Source organism: Phyllostomus discolor, chromosome 7 (genome assembly GCF_004126475.2).
Source record: "Phyllostomus discolor isolate MPI-MPIP mPhyDis1 chromosome 7, mPhyDis1.pri.v3, whole genome shotgun sequence".
In the NCBI taxonomy this organism is placed as follows: Eukaryota; Metazoa; Chordata; class Mammalia; order Chiroptera; family Phyllostomidae; genus Phyllostomus; species Phyllostomus discolor.
In genome coordinates, this window is record NC_040909.2 from 112,033,443 (window position 1) to 112,051,427 (window position 17,985).

Below are 17,985 nucleotides of genomic sequence, written 5' to 3' on the forward strand. Positions count from 1 at the left end.
CAAGGGATGTAATCATATACAGGAACAAAAGTTAAAAGCTAAACAATACTTTTACATTTTTTATGAAACTGATAAAAATTACGGGGGAAAGGTCATCAAGGAACATGTATAAAGGACCCAGGGACAAAGCCAAAAGGGGGAAGGATTGAGGACGGGAGGCGGGGGTGGGTGGGACGGGGGAGAGTGGTGGCAGGAAATGGGAGACAACTGTACTTGAACAACAATAAAATTTTTTTAAAGATAAAAATTATTTTTAAATTGATATAAACTGACTTAGATGAACTATAAAGATTATGCTACACGATAACTAAATAAAACCATCTAACTAGGGGTTAGAGGCAATATTTCAGTATCCGGGGTCATTTGCTTTTTTTATTGGCCACCCAGTTCTTCCTTTCTAGCCACTGAGCACATAACAATGTAGCTAATATTGGAAAAGAAAATGCTCCCTTCATATCCCAGTCAGCTACTCTGATTCACATGAAAGCAGAGATTCACTCACGCACAGCTGTGGTCGACATGCTTCCAATTTCAACATTAACCTGTGATGCTTTAACAACCCGGCAGGGGAGTTTCTGAGAAGGGATACAAGCGATGCCTGTCTGCGATCAGCCTGCCTGGCACTGCACACAGCACGGCTGAAGCCCCATCTCTCCTGGAGACACTCAAAGGTTATGTAATCAGGAAATGCACCGTGGGCCGCTCGCCCGGCCACTCTACACCTGCGCCTGTGACTCACTTTCTTGGCAAACGTATCAGATCGGGATGGAAAGAAAGCAACGTCTCTCCATAAAAAAATAAAATAAAATAAAAAATAAAAAATAAATCTCTTACAGTCATAAAATTCTGGGAGCTGAACTTTTTGTTTAGCTAAGCTCTCAAAACCATAGGATGGTTAACAAGACCATCCGGAGAAAAAGATGTGGGATGGATACCATGGACCCTGGAGGAAGAATTGAACCAGAAAAACTAGAATGGAGAAATAAAATACCTCTGCCCAAATAAAAAGAAAAAAAAAAGGACACAAAAACGTTTTGATGTTTGCCTCTTCAAGGAAACCTCAGGTGCTTGACTTTATTTTTATTTTGAAGATCTAATCGGCATTATGAAGCGATCCATGGATCGGTAGCATCCCATCTAGCCACTGGAAGGGTGCTCTTCAGATGCTTGTGAAGCAGAGCCAGTGTCCTGTACACAGCACTGCGCTGCACCGAACAGGAGACGGCTCAGATTAAAACAAGACATCTCTCCCTGCACTTTATATTCTTTCCGACCCCAAGATACTTGTCATGCGAGACTCAGCATTTCCACTTAATAGTTTTCCAAGTCACTTTGAAAGTGTATGTTAATGAGCATATTCTTTGATGGAAGTGAGTCCTAGTCTCCTCTCAAATTCATAATTCATTCCAGGCTTAGTTTTCCCACATTTTATTCACCCTTATGGACCCTGGAGGGTGTTAATGTTTTCTTACTGAATCGTAAAGCCTAGATAGACCTACCTGAGGCAGGAGAGCTGTGGGTTTATTGAACGTATTCTTGTTTCCAACAATGTCAAAAGCAAACAACACCAATAAAATATTTTTCACAGCTGTCTGTCCTATTTGGATTTCTTTCTGTACCAAAGTTAAATGGGGACAGCTACGGGGTTCGACCCCAGTGACCATGCTGTAGAGGCACCAGGCAGTGTCCTTGCTGGGCCAAAGGTGAGCACCGTCTCTGGGAAAGTATCTTTCCCATAAGTAGGAGCCATCTGATGAGCTGCAGCTTGACACTCATCTGTGTTCCAATGAAAACAAGAACAATTTCTGTGTAGACTTAAAAGGCAAAGTCAAGAATAATACCAAATGTTGTAGCACATGTGTTGATTTGTTATGTTACATTTCAGCTGTTAGTTATGCTAATGGAACAGTTTCACATACTTCGATTTGATGTAGTTATTTTAAAAATCATGTGGATGTATCTTTCTATGACTGCCTGGTAACACTGATTGCATGATGTTCTGCTGTCACCACCAGGCCAGAACTGGAAGTAAGAGAGAGAAATGTGAAACTTCAACTCCAAACTGTATGACTTCAAATGAGCCCCTCAGCACAGGAGAGACAAGATGTGTCAAAATCTATACGCTGTGAGATCCGAATACAAGTTTATGAGACATTGAACAGGGTATATCACCATGTCAATTAAAATTGGGGACATTTAAAAAGCGGGTTTACAACATAACTTATTAAAGTATTCCAGAGACGAGGAGAAAATATTCACACTTAAGCATTTGGTGTCACTACCAAGTCTATTTTTCTCAGAATCCACTGCAATGGTAAAAGAAGGAATTCAAATCATGTAACTAGTAAGGCCACACAAAAATATGTATCTTTCACATTCTCCCAGCAACTGCCAAGACACCCACCAAGAGTATAGGGAATATAAAGTTGTCCGCTGTTGCTTTTTTCTTTACTTATTGGAGGGGGGGGGGGCATTAGGGTTCTGTTTAAAGGACTGACAGGGTGGTGTCAACAAAGCTGGCCCACTTGGAAAAAGACACATCCCATAAACCCACACTACTTCATACACTCAAAAAACAAAAGAAGAAAGAAACCTTTGGCTACTGAAATAGACGAAGCCTTTTCCACAAGCTCCTTCTTACAGTTCATAGGAAACAAACTGTGCAGGGCCGGGAGCTTCTGGAGCAGAGGTGATGTGCCTGCTTCGGCAAGGGCAAGCAAGGGTCCGCAGGCAGTCTCCCAAGGGTGGGGAGATGGAGAGAGGGTCAGTTGTCTCCAGCTAGAACACTGAAGAAACTTAAAATGGAGAGGATCAGTGATATTATCTTTCCTTCCCCATCATAAACAAGGGTGTGCTGGACCCCGTACACATAGCCCACAGGAGCCGATTCATCACAGACAACAGAGCAGTGACTGCATGAGGGCGGGCAGGCAGGTGGAAGGGGAAGAGGGTATGGGGGGCAAATGGTGATGGGAAAGGCACAACAAAAATAAATAAATAAGTAAATTTAAAGAGCCAATTTATAAATTTTCAGGAAGTGTGTGAAGAGATTGTTAAACTCGGTCATTACCAAACATTAAATCACCTAAATTTACTATTAAGTAAATATTAAAAACAAAATCATGAATACTCAAATGTATTACTTGTTAATGATTGTACTGTCTCACTATCACCCATGCCTTTGAGACTATGAACTCTGCTGTGTCTGTATGGTGGGAATGCTACAGGCTGCTGGGCACGGCACATCTCTTCCCGGCTCTGCTCAGCGCCCTCACGCTGGCAGCCAGAGGTCATCCATGGCAAGCGTATTCCACCCAGAGATCAGCAAATGCTACAAGTCAGGGCTGCTATATTTTCCCCGAGAGGGCTGGCTATCATCACACCACTAATTATGAGGGAAATGTACTCCTCCTTTTCTAGCATGATGGGGAAAAGACAGACAAATAAAGTAGGAAAAAAGCAAGTGACACCAACTGATTCACATATTCTCTGCAGGCAAAGCCGCATAACAGAATGGTCCAATTCATACCAGAATATGCCAATTTTAACACAGTATACATAAATGCTGTTTAAGTGACATCCATTTTCTAAAAATATATGGATACAATAAAGTTCCTTGAATATAGTTAAGAATAAACCTGAACTATAAGGAGGGGGCAAACAAGCTTTTCTCTGAAATTGTTTACATCTTGGATAACCTTTATTTAGAAAAGAGAAAAGCTAAGCTTCAAATATTAAAATTAACCTCAGCTGGATTAGTGAATCAGAAGAGGGAAGAGTCTAATGGGCAAAGACTTGGTAGCTTGTCCTCATGAGAGAGTACAAGGAACAGCTACGAAGAAGCAGCATGGACGAAGAAGAAGCATGGAAAGCATCATGGGAAACAAAAGTGGTACTGCTGGATCTCGAGGCAGTGTCCGGGCCCCAAAGAGACCAAAACCACTTTGCAGACAGTCATCAACACAAAAGAGCAGATGCCCACCTCACTGTGACAACAATAGCAAAATAGCATATTGCTGCACTTCAGGGCAAACTGCAAGTAATGTCAGGTCCTTTCAACCGGGGCTCAATCATTCTATCCTTGGAATTTACAGGAAACGAAGAGAAGAAACTGGACCAAAAAGCTAAGGGTCCCTAAAGGAGTTTATAAAAGGAATATAAATGCGTTGATACAAAACACTTTCAGAAATCATAAAATATTTACTTCGGCAAAAAGAGGAGCCTACTGTCATAGCCATTCACGGCTCTAGCAAGCACAGAACACTATTATCTGAGTTCATATGAGGCAGGAAAAGAAAACAACAAGCGAGTTCAAGTAATCCAATATTTTTTTTTCTGAAAGAGGAGGAAAAAATGATGATTTTTAATGACCTCTCATATCCCAGTAGAAGCTCAAAAACATTACTGAGGAGCTTTGCTGAGAGGGAATAAATTACAGATGGAGCTTTCCACAAGTGGATTTTCGTATGAGGGACCTTGGCGCTCTTCGATCAGGAATGTTAGAAAGACGGGATCTAGAGGTTGCAACACCGACACTGAGGCTCGAACTACTGCGGAGACGACACAGGATGGAGTGGCACCGGGAAGATAACGTGATGACAATCAAATTGAGAGTCTCTGGCAATTACTCAGACTCTCCCAAGGAGAGCTCAGTGCAAAAGGGAGCCGAAGAAGATGCCAATAGGATAAAAGAATGAAACAAACTTGAATCATTTTGGACAGGATGGAAAATCAGAAGGGAAAACAGAACGTGTTAAGCAAAGCCAAAACCAAACCACAAACGCAGGGACAAAACTAACTGAGCTTAAGGCTAACTTGTGCCATTGCTTAAAATATTTTAAGCAAAATTGATTAGTATATGAGGGAATAAAATAAACAATTTCCCAAAAAAAGATTTATTACTAAGCAGTTTAAGTCACCCTAAGGAACAAATACACATTTTGTTTTGATGGTTTTATTCATCAAAAAAAAAAAAAAAGAACTTTAACTCATTAAAGCAAAATATATACTTAAATTTGTGGAATTATTTAACCTTTAATAAAAATAAATTCTTGAAAATTAGTGAACAAAGGATAATTCAGTGAGAAAATCACTATATTAAAATTTTTGGCTTAAAAAAATGCCAAAAAGACGAGCTAATCCATTCTAACAAAGCACGAGAGGCTGATACAGGAAACCAGGGCACTGAGGGACCACTTTACAACGAAAAAAAGCAACCGTCAGGTCAGGTCGGATGTTTATGTTCAGCAGCACACCGCCTTGGAAAGCAAGCTTAAATGGAGCAGGCTGCTTCGGGTCAGAATAAGGGAAGTTAGCTCTGATCTCTGTGAATGGTCTTGCCATCAGGCTCTATCAGGTTGACCAGGTGCCCACAGAGTAGGCAGCTTGGTCAGGATGGCGCTTCACACGCATTGCCAAGGTCTGTCTCCTGAGATACTTCTCTTTCTGGAATGCCGCTGCTGGCCAGTGCCCCCTCTTGACTAGAACAGTTTCGATGGATGTACTGGTAACTTCATTACAATCCTTTCAGGCCTGTGAAGCCATTCTGTCTCCTGACAACTGCTTAGATATGCTCTGAATTATTACACGTTGATTTCATAGCGTAAGATCCTTGGTTGAGGTGGGAGCAAACTGGGAGATTTCACTGTTGCTCCAGTGGAATTTGTTAAGAGCTCTGTAAGAAGGGCAAACTTGGACTAGAAACACAGTGTGTGTGGGAAGAATGAATGTTGATCATTGCTGAAGCTGCGTGATGGTATATGGGGTTTTGTTAAACTATTTTATTTTTAAAACTGTTAAATAAAAACACCTGGATGGCAGTCATATATAAATAATCAATTATTATCTATAAGTAGCCTTACAAGATGTTGCTAAGAATACAAACATACAACATAAACCAGACAGACTATCTTCATGGAACTTACAGTCCAGTGGGAGAATATCTTAAGGGTGAAATTCGATATTTAATTTTTGTAAAGATATTTTAAGGTACTAAATGAAAGATTAAATGAGCTGATAAACAGATACTACTCTTTTCTAGAGACAATTAAGAAGAAAGCAATGACTTAGAAGGTAAGCGTATAGAGGCTGGAGTCAGAATACTTGGTTCCGACTCCAAGATCACTAACTGCTAAATGGATGGCCGTGGGAAAGTATTCAACTTCTCTAAGGCTCCATTTCCTAAACTAGAATATGGGGATAATACCAACACCTACCTCTTAGGATCGTCAAGAATTAAAACAATTATTCATGTCAAGTGGTTGCCACAGAACCTAACAGATAGTAAACATTAAATAAATGTCAGGTATAATAATAATTATGGTGTAGAGAAGTTCAGCACTTGGCTTTTCTGGAAGTGAGACGATTTTGGTTTATAATCCTACAGTATTCAAAATCTTAAGACTGATTGTGGGCAGCTGGTATGAACACCAGGAAAAGGGGGAATGAATGAGTAAGTGCAAGCCAGAGAGCTGGCTGCTATGCATGTTCCTCCTGAATCCACTTCCCTAGCGAGCACAGCAAAGCGGGATTGCAAGACAAGAACTCTGTTGATTCTGTGCTCAGTGATTCATAGTGCTGGGGATTCCAAGCCTGACTGCTACTTGTGACACCATCTCTCTGGTAACAAAAACAAATAATTTCACAAAGCCTGAATAATAATTACCCAGCACTCAAAAAACAACCCAGTTACAAAGACACTGACATTTACCATAAAGCTGTAAAGAGATACGTGATTTTCCATATTTAATCACCACCACCCTAACCTTGCCGCTCACCGGGGCCCATTTATCTTTTAGAAAACTCAGCTAGTTTCCTAATGCTGCTGCTGCAAAAAGGAATAATGACCTCTGTCAGAACACCTGAAAACACACCACCAGCCTCAAGAAGGAGCACTTAGCTCATAGCACTTCAGTGAAAATGTCAGGACCACCCTGGAGTATTGAGGTCCTGGAAATGCCAAGTAAGGAGAGGAGCTGAACAATTAAGGTAATGGGTAACAGCATGCCAAGAAAAAACGAAGCTGAGTATCAGAAAAATCTCCTACACTGCCATAATCTTACGCCAAAAGTTTTTTCAAAGAAATGTGTGGTACCATCCAAGGTTTTGGTCACCTAAAATTAACTCAGACTTCATTGGAAAACATTGTCAGCACAATGCAAATGTTATGGGGAAAGAACTAAATGGCTTCTTCTTTCTCAATATTTCTAGGTTTCCCTGGAAAAGTAGGCACAAAAAGGGTACATTCTTTTTTTTTTTAGATTTTATTTATTAATTTATTTGTTTATTTATTTATTTGAGAGAGAGAGAAAGGGAGGGTAAAAGAGAGGGAGAGAAACATCAATGTGTGGTTGCCTCTCACATGACCTCTTACTGGGGACCTGGCCCACAACCCAGGCATGTGCCCTGGCTGGGAATCGAACCATCGAACTGGCTACCCTTTGGGTTATCAGGCCAGCACTCACTCCACTGAGCCACACCAACCAGGGCTAAAGGGCACATTTTTGAAACTCGATAGCATTTGGATAGCAGCCCCGATATGTGCTCTGTTCACCAAAGTGTTCCCAGCAGGGATCAGAGCCTCATATATACTACATTTGATAAATGTTTGTGGAGCTGTCAGTAAAATTCTTCAGGCTAGAGAAAATGTGCTTATAATTGCTGGTCTAACTGCTATCTAGTTTATACTGATTTCCTCACTCTACAGTAACAGAAACAGGAGCAGGAACAAAGGGGCCAAATCCATGGACTCACTTGTGGGTCCCTCTGGGAGAGCTACACTGCACAAACTGGTATGAACTCCATCTGGGTCCACACTGTGTCTCAGATCACCTAATGCGAAACTGAAGTGATCTGAGGCAAGAGAGTATGAGAAGGATGGCAGTAAATAATTGCTGAATGAACGCATGAATGACTTCTACATTGCTATTACATTGCAACTTATGGCTTCCTAAAAACACCAGTGCACGGGATAGGCCTGATGACATGTACTGACTTGGCTTTGGTGTTTCCTTTCTCTCTTATGAAATTTTTCAAACACAAATGTAAACTAGTGACAGCATTATAGACCCTGTGTAGATGGAGGTAGACTCTTAAACTGACTTATCTGCCATGGGACCCATCAAGCGATTTCTTTGTAGGGCTGCATCTGCGAGTAAATAGAAGCAGGAAGTCTCTCTTGAGAGCATCCAGCCGGAATACTCCCAAGATGCCAAATTACTGGGTGGAGATATTAGGAGTGGCACATCCAGATGTCAAGATTTCATCAAGTTGTGATTAAATATACTGAAAGATCTAAGATTTAGTCTGCAGTTGTTGATGTGAATAACACAGGATAGTATAATTTTTGGTTTGAAGAGTTGTCATTCAAAAGAGAGAATATTGTTTTGCATTGTTTCATAGGGCAGGATTAGATGGAAAGATAAAAGCTTTGGGCCCTGGTCAGGTGGGTTGATTGGTTAGAATGTCATCCTGACATGCCAAGGTAGTGGGGTTCAACCCTCAGTCAGGGCACGTACAAGAATCAACCAATGATACATAAAAAATAAGTGGAACAACAAATCAATGTTTCTTTCTCAGTCTCTCTCTCAAATCAATAATAATACAAAAAATAAAAGCTTTTGGCTCAAAATTGAGAAAAATAGTTCTCTCCTTCTAATAGATATTTGAAAAGAAGCTGATGATTATTTAAAAAAATAACAACCACTTGTTTTGAGCTGGTAACTAAATAACTTATTTAGAATATGGAATTCCATACTCAGCAATATGGTCAATAAGAGCATAAAATAGATATTTTCAGACAAACAAAACCTGAGAGATTTTACCACTAGTAAATCCTAGTAAAAAAACCACTAAAAGATGTTCTTTGTAAATTGGCCCCCCCAAAGGAATATGAGGCAAAAAGCAATGGTAAGCAAGAAATTTGTGTGTGAATAAATCTACACATTATAAAAAATAATGACTACGTGATGGATAAAAGAAAAATTTTAATGCCATACAAAAATAATATGTAAAGTGTGCAAGGTGTGGTAGAATTAATGTGTTCTAAGATCCTTCACTTGTTTGAGAGATGGTCAATAAAAGCATTAATTGTGTACTTTGTTAATTTCAGTATGTATGTTAAAGGGTGAAAACAGAAATAGAAGGAAATAAAATGTGAAACATTATTACTACCCACACCTTACAAAACAGGAAACCGAGGATCACTAAAGTGACTGACATGACCAAGTTTACCCCGCCAATAACTAGCATGATGTGACAATGTGTTTCAGTTGCAAGCTCTGTGATTTTTTTCCTTCTCTCTCATATAGCCTCTGATTTAGGTGATACATGAAAATAGCGTGTTAAGCTAATGTTCAAGTCAATAAGGCAAAAACCGCATGCTGCTGCCAGAATATCTTTATATCAACAGAACCCTGTGGTAAAAGCGCTATGACTTTACCTAGCAATTCTCTTATTTCTCATATCCACTTCATTCTCACCTGCCTCCTGACTCATTCATTCCTACATTCTCCACATTATGTTTCTCCTAGGCTCTATTTTTTAATTTTATTTTTAATTTTGGTTTTAGAAAGAGGGGGAGAGAGGGAGAGAAACATCAGTGGGAGAGAGAAACATCGGTTGGCTGCCTTCCCTACGTGCTGTGACTGGGGACTGAACCTGAAACCCAGGCGTGTGCCCTGCCCAGGAATCGAACCGGTGAACTTTCAGTTTGCGGGATGCTGCCCAAACAGCTGAGCCACACTGGTCGGGGAGTTTTTGTTTTGTTTGTTAAAAGAGGGGAAGGGAAAGTGAAAGAGAGGGAGCGAGGCTCTAAATTTTTACTGTTTTTTTCCCCTCTTCCTCCTTCCCATTAAAAACAAATTTTGTACACATTTGTATTTGTATGTACACATATGTGTAAAGATGTTTAATATTTATGAATCATTCATTTTTTCTAATTTTTCAAAATCCCAATATATATGCTGTGGAGAGTGGTAAATTCTAAATGCATAGTTTTTATTGAGATACAGTTTGCCTGGAAGATTTCTGCAGAGATGGAAGTGCTTCATTCTATTGCAGCGCTCTACCACTGAAGTGAGCATGTAACGTCAAAAAGCAGTAGTGCCACCTGGGAAGTGACTGAGGCACCAAATCTTAGCAGCGATAGGTGAGCCCCTGGCAAGTTGCTGCTAGAGTCAAAGACTGTATCTCTGCTTGTAGTAGTGATTCTCTTCTTGCCAAAACCATTTCAATTGGTTTCTACCTACACTGTTCTATTGAAGCCAGGCAGGAAATTCTTCAGGGTGTGCCCAAGACTACAGTGCAAACTCCTAGACCACAGTGAGTCACGCTAAATCATTGTTGCTGACCTCCCTCTCAACCTAGTTTGCCTGGAGATATTTCTGTAATACTTCTTGAGGTAATAAATCTTCAGAGTATGCAATCTGCCTACTAGCCTACGTAAAAGTATGTAAGCCTTTGGAATGAACTCTGGGTCTCCTACCATACAACTTGTCAGATGTATAAAAACAATATAAAATCAAGTTCACAGCAACTTTAACACAGGGCCAGCTGATTATATTCTGCCATTGGCATTAGCAATCCAAAGATCTATATTCTGAATGTACTGTTGAAGAAAACCATACAACATTTTTATTATAAAGAAAGGAATGGTATTTCACACTGTGAAATAAATCTGCAGGATTGTGGCATAGTCTTATATCTGCAGGCAAACAAATCTTGAGTAATTAAAACCTAAACCAATTTAAATAATTGTTCCACTAACCAAAAATAAAGTAACCAAGTAAGAAAAAGCAAACAAGAAAATATCACATGATTTTTTCCTTTTATTTCCCCCTGTTCACTAAATGTAAATTGCTCCATTGCTAACTCCACCCACCTGCTTTGACTCCCCAAAAGATAACCTAGGAAAGAAGAAAATGTTTATGGGCCTCGATAATCCCCAAACAGAACAATCCATTTCAGAATGACTAAAACTTGACTGTATTCTGTTTCACAATTATTCATAGCTCACTGAATAATATCATTACTAAGAATGAATAAGTCTACCAAGCTCCAACATAGTTTCCTCTTCGACAAGTGCATGGAAATATGCTGATTACAACAACCAAAAACCCACTTAACTGAGCCACTGAAGACTTTTGGAGGAGTGAGCTTTGTAGCAGTGAAAACATAATAAAAATAATGGATGGTACTTTAGCAGACAGGGCCAATAGGTTAAGGAGAGAAGGATAAATAGAAAACTATAGGTAAAGGATTAACAAGCAAAAGAGCTCTTACTGTGTGGTCTCAGAAAATGGTCCTGGCAAATCAGAGATTTAATCTGATTGTTTCATGGAGCCAGACCTAGGCTCTGTTGAGCCGAAGCCCTTATTCCCACGGTGAAGAGCACAAGGTCTGTCGGCTGGTTTACCAGGCCTAGCTATGAACCCCAGGTTGGGGTGGCGGAAGTAACAACACACATCCAGCGGCACTCGGGGATGTCCTAAATAAGATTATAGCAAGGTAATAAATAACATGCCGAGGCTAATCTCCTCGGCACTGTTCCAAGAGAGTTCCTCTGGAATGGGGTTACTTGAGATTTTAACTTAAGTATTTAACAGATCCAGATACAGACATGATTAGCAGTTTTCTAGGCTTGGAGTCCTCTATCCATAAAAGATCAGAAGAGCCTAAGAATAAAAGGTAAGTCAGCTCGAGTCATAATTCTATTCCCTTTCCTCCATCCAAAAAAAAAATCTCACGACTCTCTCCGTCTTCCTTCTCTACTTTGCTTTGGGGAAGTCTTGAGATAGTCTTTTCGTGCCCCCACTCCGCCCCCCGTGAGTGTCTGTCTCACATGGTGTGCAGCACAGAAGCCTCGGCAGCCACACGGGACCCCCACCACACGGGCCAGTCAACGCTCTTTCCCGCCCGTCACACAGGTCAGGGGTAGCTGCAGCCAGCAGCTTATTTCTCCAGGGAGCACAGCTTTGCCCAATGCCTCTGCTCCCAATCCCTGCAATGGTTCGGCACAAATCTCTCAGGGTTCTCTTGTAAATTGCTCATGACCAAACCAAAAAGCCATAAATTAAAAAAGCAAAGATATGTCCTTTATTGGGATGAGTTATTGGCAGCAAAGAAAAAATAAAGCAAGCCAAATGAAATAGATAAACCTGAGAACCAGCAAATCAGATTAGAAAACAATGTGCTGCTGGCATTTAAACAAAGTAAACAATATGCTGCATTTACATAAAGTAATCCCACGGCAATCCCACCTGTTGCCTTCCTGCCGCACTCCCAGATTCCTCTGGCATGGGGCTGGACACGACTGTCACCATTGTGCACTGAGAGGCTCCCAGCGGACGACACTGCCTCCAACTTACCTGGGCCTGCTTGCACACTTTCACAGGGTGAAGTGTGTCTTGGTAGAAAAGCTGATGATAAGCCTGGAGGTCAAACCAGAAGTACACACAGTTCTGCCACAACTGCAGATGGAAAGACGGAAAACGTGCACAGATTATTGCCACCCAATTGTGAAAACTCTACAGACCTCTCATTTCAAATAAAAATGACTACTTAACTCCTTGGGGTTATAAATCAGGTTGAATTTAAGACGGTTTTATCTTCTACCACAAATTGGCAACACACACAATAAGTATTTGGTGTTGTCAGTAGGATATTATATTTTTGCATATGTGCTTCTCACCTAATTGGTCATTAAAATGGTAAGTGTTCTACTTAACAGTTAAAGAGTGATCACGTATTTCTGGCAGGAACCCAAAATCTAAAGGTACTTTGGTATATATGGGCAAATGTGCATCACAACAGAACCAAACACTACTCTTCATTTGAACCAATGAAATTCTCTTCATCTGAGGCAAAGTGAAGACTTTGTGTATTAAAAAAATAAAAATAACTTTGGCTATTTAAAAATAAATAATTTTTATTTATTTTTAATAAATAAAAAATAATACTACTACTCATTGTAATGTGTAATATTATAATTATTAAAATCAAATTAAAGGATTGATAGAAATTCACTCTGAATATAAGACTTATTACACTGAAACAGTTACATGAAAATAAACTATTGTTAACAGTGCAAGTTAATTTTTGCCTATCTGTATTTTACTTTTCGTTTTAATTTTAGGAGGATAGTGAAACAAAGGAAATTATCACTGAGATGTTTAAAATATTACTAAATATTTAGTATGAAATTTGTTACCAGGGATGGGAATTTTAACATCAAATTCAATGATTTGAGCATTGGATTATTTGAACCCCTCTTATTTTAAAATGAAGTTAAATTTTCTACCTTGTTCCCTGAATGCTCACAGAATTTAGTAAAGAAGAATCCAGATCTATTTTCTACATACAAAGATTGCAACAAATTCTCCATGTCAAATCCTCCCAAGGCACCATCTGCTGTGGTTTTAACCTAGATAACAAAACAGAAGGCTATTATCCACCCAAAACACTATCATTTTTTTCATGGCACTGTACAACAGGGTTTCATCGGTTCTGCCTGACCGTCGTCTCCCCCCTGGAACATTTTATTTTTGTACCATGTATGTAATCGATGCAGCGTGTCTGCCTCTGACTGTCATATAAGGTTCACTTCTGGAGCCAAGGACAGCAGCAGTCGGTTCTATTTTAAACCAGTCTGACCTCAGACATGATGTCAAAACGACTTCCCAGCCTCAACTATTTTCTTGTTTCAGGCACAGTGATAGCACTTGAGGAGAGTCTTCCAAATCGCTGTTGGTGGTCTCTTTCCTACATGTTTACTGTTACTTTAGCCTTGAGGTGCTGCTAACATCGCTACAAGAGAGTTATAAAGAGAACTATCTTCAAGGCCTGAGAGTGCTGCTCGTTAACAGTCCTGTGGGGGGTGGGAGGGTGTCCCTCTTTGGACATCTCACCCCGTACAGGTCACAGCCTTCAGAGTGTAAATGACAGGACAAGTTCTCATAAAACTTTGCTGTTTATGGGCTTCTCTGCCGGCGATGCTGGCAACCCTAGCACCATTCTTGAAACACAGAAAGCTGGCTATCTCTCCAAGCACAGAGTTACTCTAGAGTGCAAATTTCTAACCCTAACTCTTTGCTATTTGTTGTGTGGAACTCAGACTTCTTAATCTTAAGATAACTGTGGCATAAACAATTTAGGGTTTAAATAAGTTTCTTGCTCTCTCTTTGCTGCAGTATCTCTCTGCCTCTTTCTTTATGGCCCCACTAAACAAATTCTGAGGTGAGAATGTAATGTTTTTATGATGTCTAACCACTGACATTCCAAAACTAAATTATCATTACTTTGGTAGCAAAAAATCCTAATTAGAAGAAAAGGGGAACTGTTTGCTTAGAATAAAATAGTGACACAAAATTATATCTAAGTGGTCAGACTATATCAGGACTACCAAGGTTACTACCTGAAGTATAATCCTTAGAGAATGTGAAATTGTTATATAGAATTGGTGTGCAAAATCCACATTTTCAAGGTAGCCACACTACGAAAATACATCATAAAATGCTTCATAAAAATTCTAAGCTTCTAAAACATAATATCAAATATTATTTTTATCAAGTGTTACAAGCATAATAAAAACCCTAGAGTGTGTTATTTTGGTTTTGACGTGTCCTCATACTAAAACCAGAACACAGCTGTTTTTCAAAACAGTAATCAATGGAATATATAGCAATATGGTTGTCCAGAAGGAAATACAGTAGAAATTTTTGTGTAAAAATCCTTTTGCAAGGAAAAATAAAAATGTGTTGTTTAGTAAAGAAAAAATATTATGGTAAATCAATAATAATTCTTTAAAATCAAGGCACACTGATCAGTGAAATAAGGAATCAGATTAATCAGTCCTTAAAATACTTACCAAAGGTTCTTCTGTATAAGTATATTTTCTATCCAGGTGGGGCTTCAGACATTCAGAAATGTCAGTAAAAGATGTTAAACAAATAACTTCGTTGCTGTCTCTCTTGTATCGTGACCTAAATTATAGGGATGAGAACTAACTGGTCAACAAACATTTTGAACACCTTTGGTATACATGGCACCACATTAATGAAAGATAAAATTATATGATTATCTCAATAGGTACAGAAAAATCATTTGACAAAATTTAACTCCCATTCATGAGTAAAACTCTCAACAAAGTGGGTTAAAAGGAATGTGCTTTATCATAATAGAAGCCATAAGTGACAAGTCCACAGCTAATATCATACCCATCAGTGAAAAGATGAAAGCTTTTCCTCTAAGATTAAGAACAAGACAAAGATGTCCACTCTCATCATTCTTATTCTATACTAGTATTGGATGTCTTAGCTAGAGCAATCAAGCAAGACAAAAAAATAAAAAGCAACCAAATCAAAAAGGAAGAGGCAAAACTGTCACTATTTGCAGATGACATAATATTATACATAGAAAACCCTAGTGATTCCATCAAAAATCTTTTAGAACTAATCATCAAGTTCAGTAAAGTTGCAGGATACAAAGTCAATATACAAAAACCAGTTGCATTTCTATACTCTAATAATGAACTATCAGAAAGAGCAGGTAAGAAAAACAATTTCGTTTACAGTTGTACCAAAAAGAATAAGATACCTAGAAATAAACTTAACCAAGGAGGTGAAAAATTTATACAATATAAACTGTAAAATATTGTTAAAATAAACCAGAGAAGACATAACTAAATGAAAACAGATCTCATGTTCATGCATCAGACAACTTAATTTTGTTAAGATGTCAACACCATGAAAGGCAATCTACAGAATCAATACAACTCCAATCAAAATCCCAATGACATTTTTTCAGAAATAGAAAAACCTATCCTAAAATTCATATAGAATTTCAATGGGCCTCAAGCAGCCAAAACAATCTTAAAATCATAAAACAAATCTGGATGGCTAACACTTCTTAATTTCAAAACTTACTTTGATACTACAGTAATCAAAATGTTATAGTGTTTACGTAAAGACAGACATGGAGACAATGGAATAACTTAGGGAGTCCAGGAATAAGCCCTTGCCTGTAAGGTCAAATGATTTTTGACAAGGATGTCAAGACCATTCAATAGGGAAGTGACAGTCTCAGTCTTTCCAACAAATGATTCTGGGAAATATGGATATCCAAATACAAAAGAATGAAGTTGGGCCTTTATCTAACACCAGATACAAAAATTAATTCAAAATGGATTAAATACTTACATATAAGAGCCCATGCTATCAAACTCTAGGAAGAAAACAGGACAAACACTTCATAATACTGAATTTGGCAATGGTTTCTTAGATATGATATCAAAGACACAGGCAAAAAAATAGACAAATTAGACTTCATAAAAGTTTAAAAATTTTGTGCACCAAAAGACACTAAAAGTAATAATGTGGCCTGTGTAATGGGAGAGAACCCACAGAGAATGCCTACAACACAAAAACAAGAAAACAAACATTCTGATTCAACAATGAGCAAGACTTGAATAGACATTTGTCCAAGAACATACACAAATAACCAATAAGCACATGAAAAGAGACTCAACATTACTAATCATTAAAGAGATGCAAATCAAAACTACAGTGAGATACTACCTCACATAATTAGGATAACTAGTATTTTTTAAAAGTCAGAAAATAACAACTGTTAGGAAGGATGTGGAGGAATTAGAACTTTTGTACACTGTTGGTAGCAATATTAAACAGTAGAGCCACTGTGGAAGCAGCATGGCAGGTTCTCAAAAATTAAAAATGGAATCACCATTTGATCCAGCAATTCCACTTCCACACAAAAGAACTGGAAGTAGGGTCTTGAAGAGATTTGTACACACATGTTCACAGCAGCATTATTCACAGTAGCCAAAATGTGAAAGCAAGCCAAGTGTCTACTGATGAATGAATGATTGAACAGTATGTGATATACTTATTTATATTCATTCTATGTATATTAATATACAGGGGTGGTCAAATGAAAGTGTACAGTTTTGTATAGAAAAAAGACATGCAGGTATGAAAATAATAATACAAGAATAAACTCTGTTTCATATACTCACAACTATAAACCTACTTTTGCCCACTCCTGTATACATACAATGAACAGTTATTTAGCCCTAAAAAGGAATGAGATTCTGAAATATGGTACAACATGGATGAACCCTGAGCACATTATACTAAGTAAAATAAGACAGCCACAAAAAGACAAATAATTTCCTTTATGCAAGGTATTGAGAGTAGCCAAAATCATAGAGACAAAGTAAAATGGCAGTTGTCATGGCTGGGAGAGGAGAGAGGGGGGTTGTTATTGTTTAGTGGGTGCACAGCTTCCATTTTACAAGATAAAAACAGCTCTGGAGATGGATGGTGGTGATGGCTGTACAATATTATTAATGTATTTAGTACCACTAACCTATACAGTTTAAAAGGGTTAAAACCCAAACTAACAAGCGAAAGAGAGACAGACTCACAGACACAGAGCAGGCTGAAGGCTCTGGGGAGATTGAGCAAAAAGGTAGAAGGACCCATGGATGTGGACGACAGTGCAGTGATTGCGGGAATGAAGGGGCCATAAGAGGGATAAAAGGTAATGGAAAAAATACAACAAAATATATAATGTAAAAAAATAAGTAAAAATGGTTAAGATGGTAAAGTTCTTGTTTTGTGTATTTTACCACAATAAAATAAAAATGAAAAAATCAGAGATGCCATTTCAGCAGTTGAGGTGCTTTTCCCTGAAGTGTTGCTCCTAATGAAGAGCATCTGAAAAACTAAGCATCGTGTTTCACGGTTGGCAAACCCAGAGGCTGAAGCCTAGTAGTGAGGATACAACGAAGTAAACCGTCCTTGCACATGCTGCAGCGTGACTTCCATCTTTTTGTTTGCTCAGAAAATCCCTGTAATTTGATTAAGATTATCCTAGATGACCAGTGCTTAAGGAAAAGAAGAAAAACTTCATTCCAGAAAAATGTCAACCAAAATCTCAAATAAATTTGACAGACGATATTTCAAATGG

At 38.7% G+C, this 17,985-nt stretch overlaps 1 protein-coding gene across 6 annotated transcripts in view; it reads right to left on the reverse strand.

The window, feature by feature from the left end:
• Nucleotides 1–17,985, reverse strand: part of RGS22 (regulator of G protein signaling 22) — a 120,074-nt gene that overhangs the window by 47,793 nt on the left and 54,296 nt on the right. For all 6 annotated transcript variants that reach the window (XR_004904395.1, XR_004904394.1, XM_036031301.1 and 3 more), the window contains exons 12-14: nt 14,864–14,978; nt 13,298–13,420; nt 12,366–12,467 (exon numbers count right to left, since the gene is read on the reverse strand). Coding sequence is in view for 4 of the 6 variants with exons in the window: in XM_036031301.1 (XP_035887194.1) it covers nt 12,366–12,467; nt 13,298–13,420; nt 14,864–14,978 (340 nt within the window). In the remaining 2 variants the exon portion in view is untranslated. The remainder of the gene's footprint in view (nt 1–12,365; nt 12,468–13,297; nt 13,421–14,863; nt 14,979–17,985) is intronic.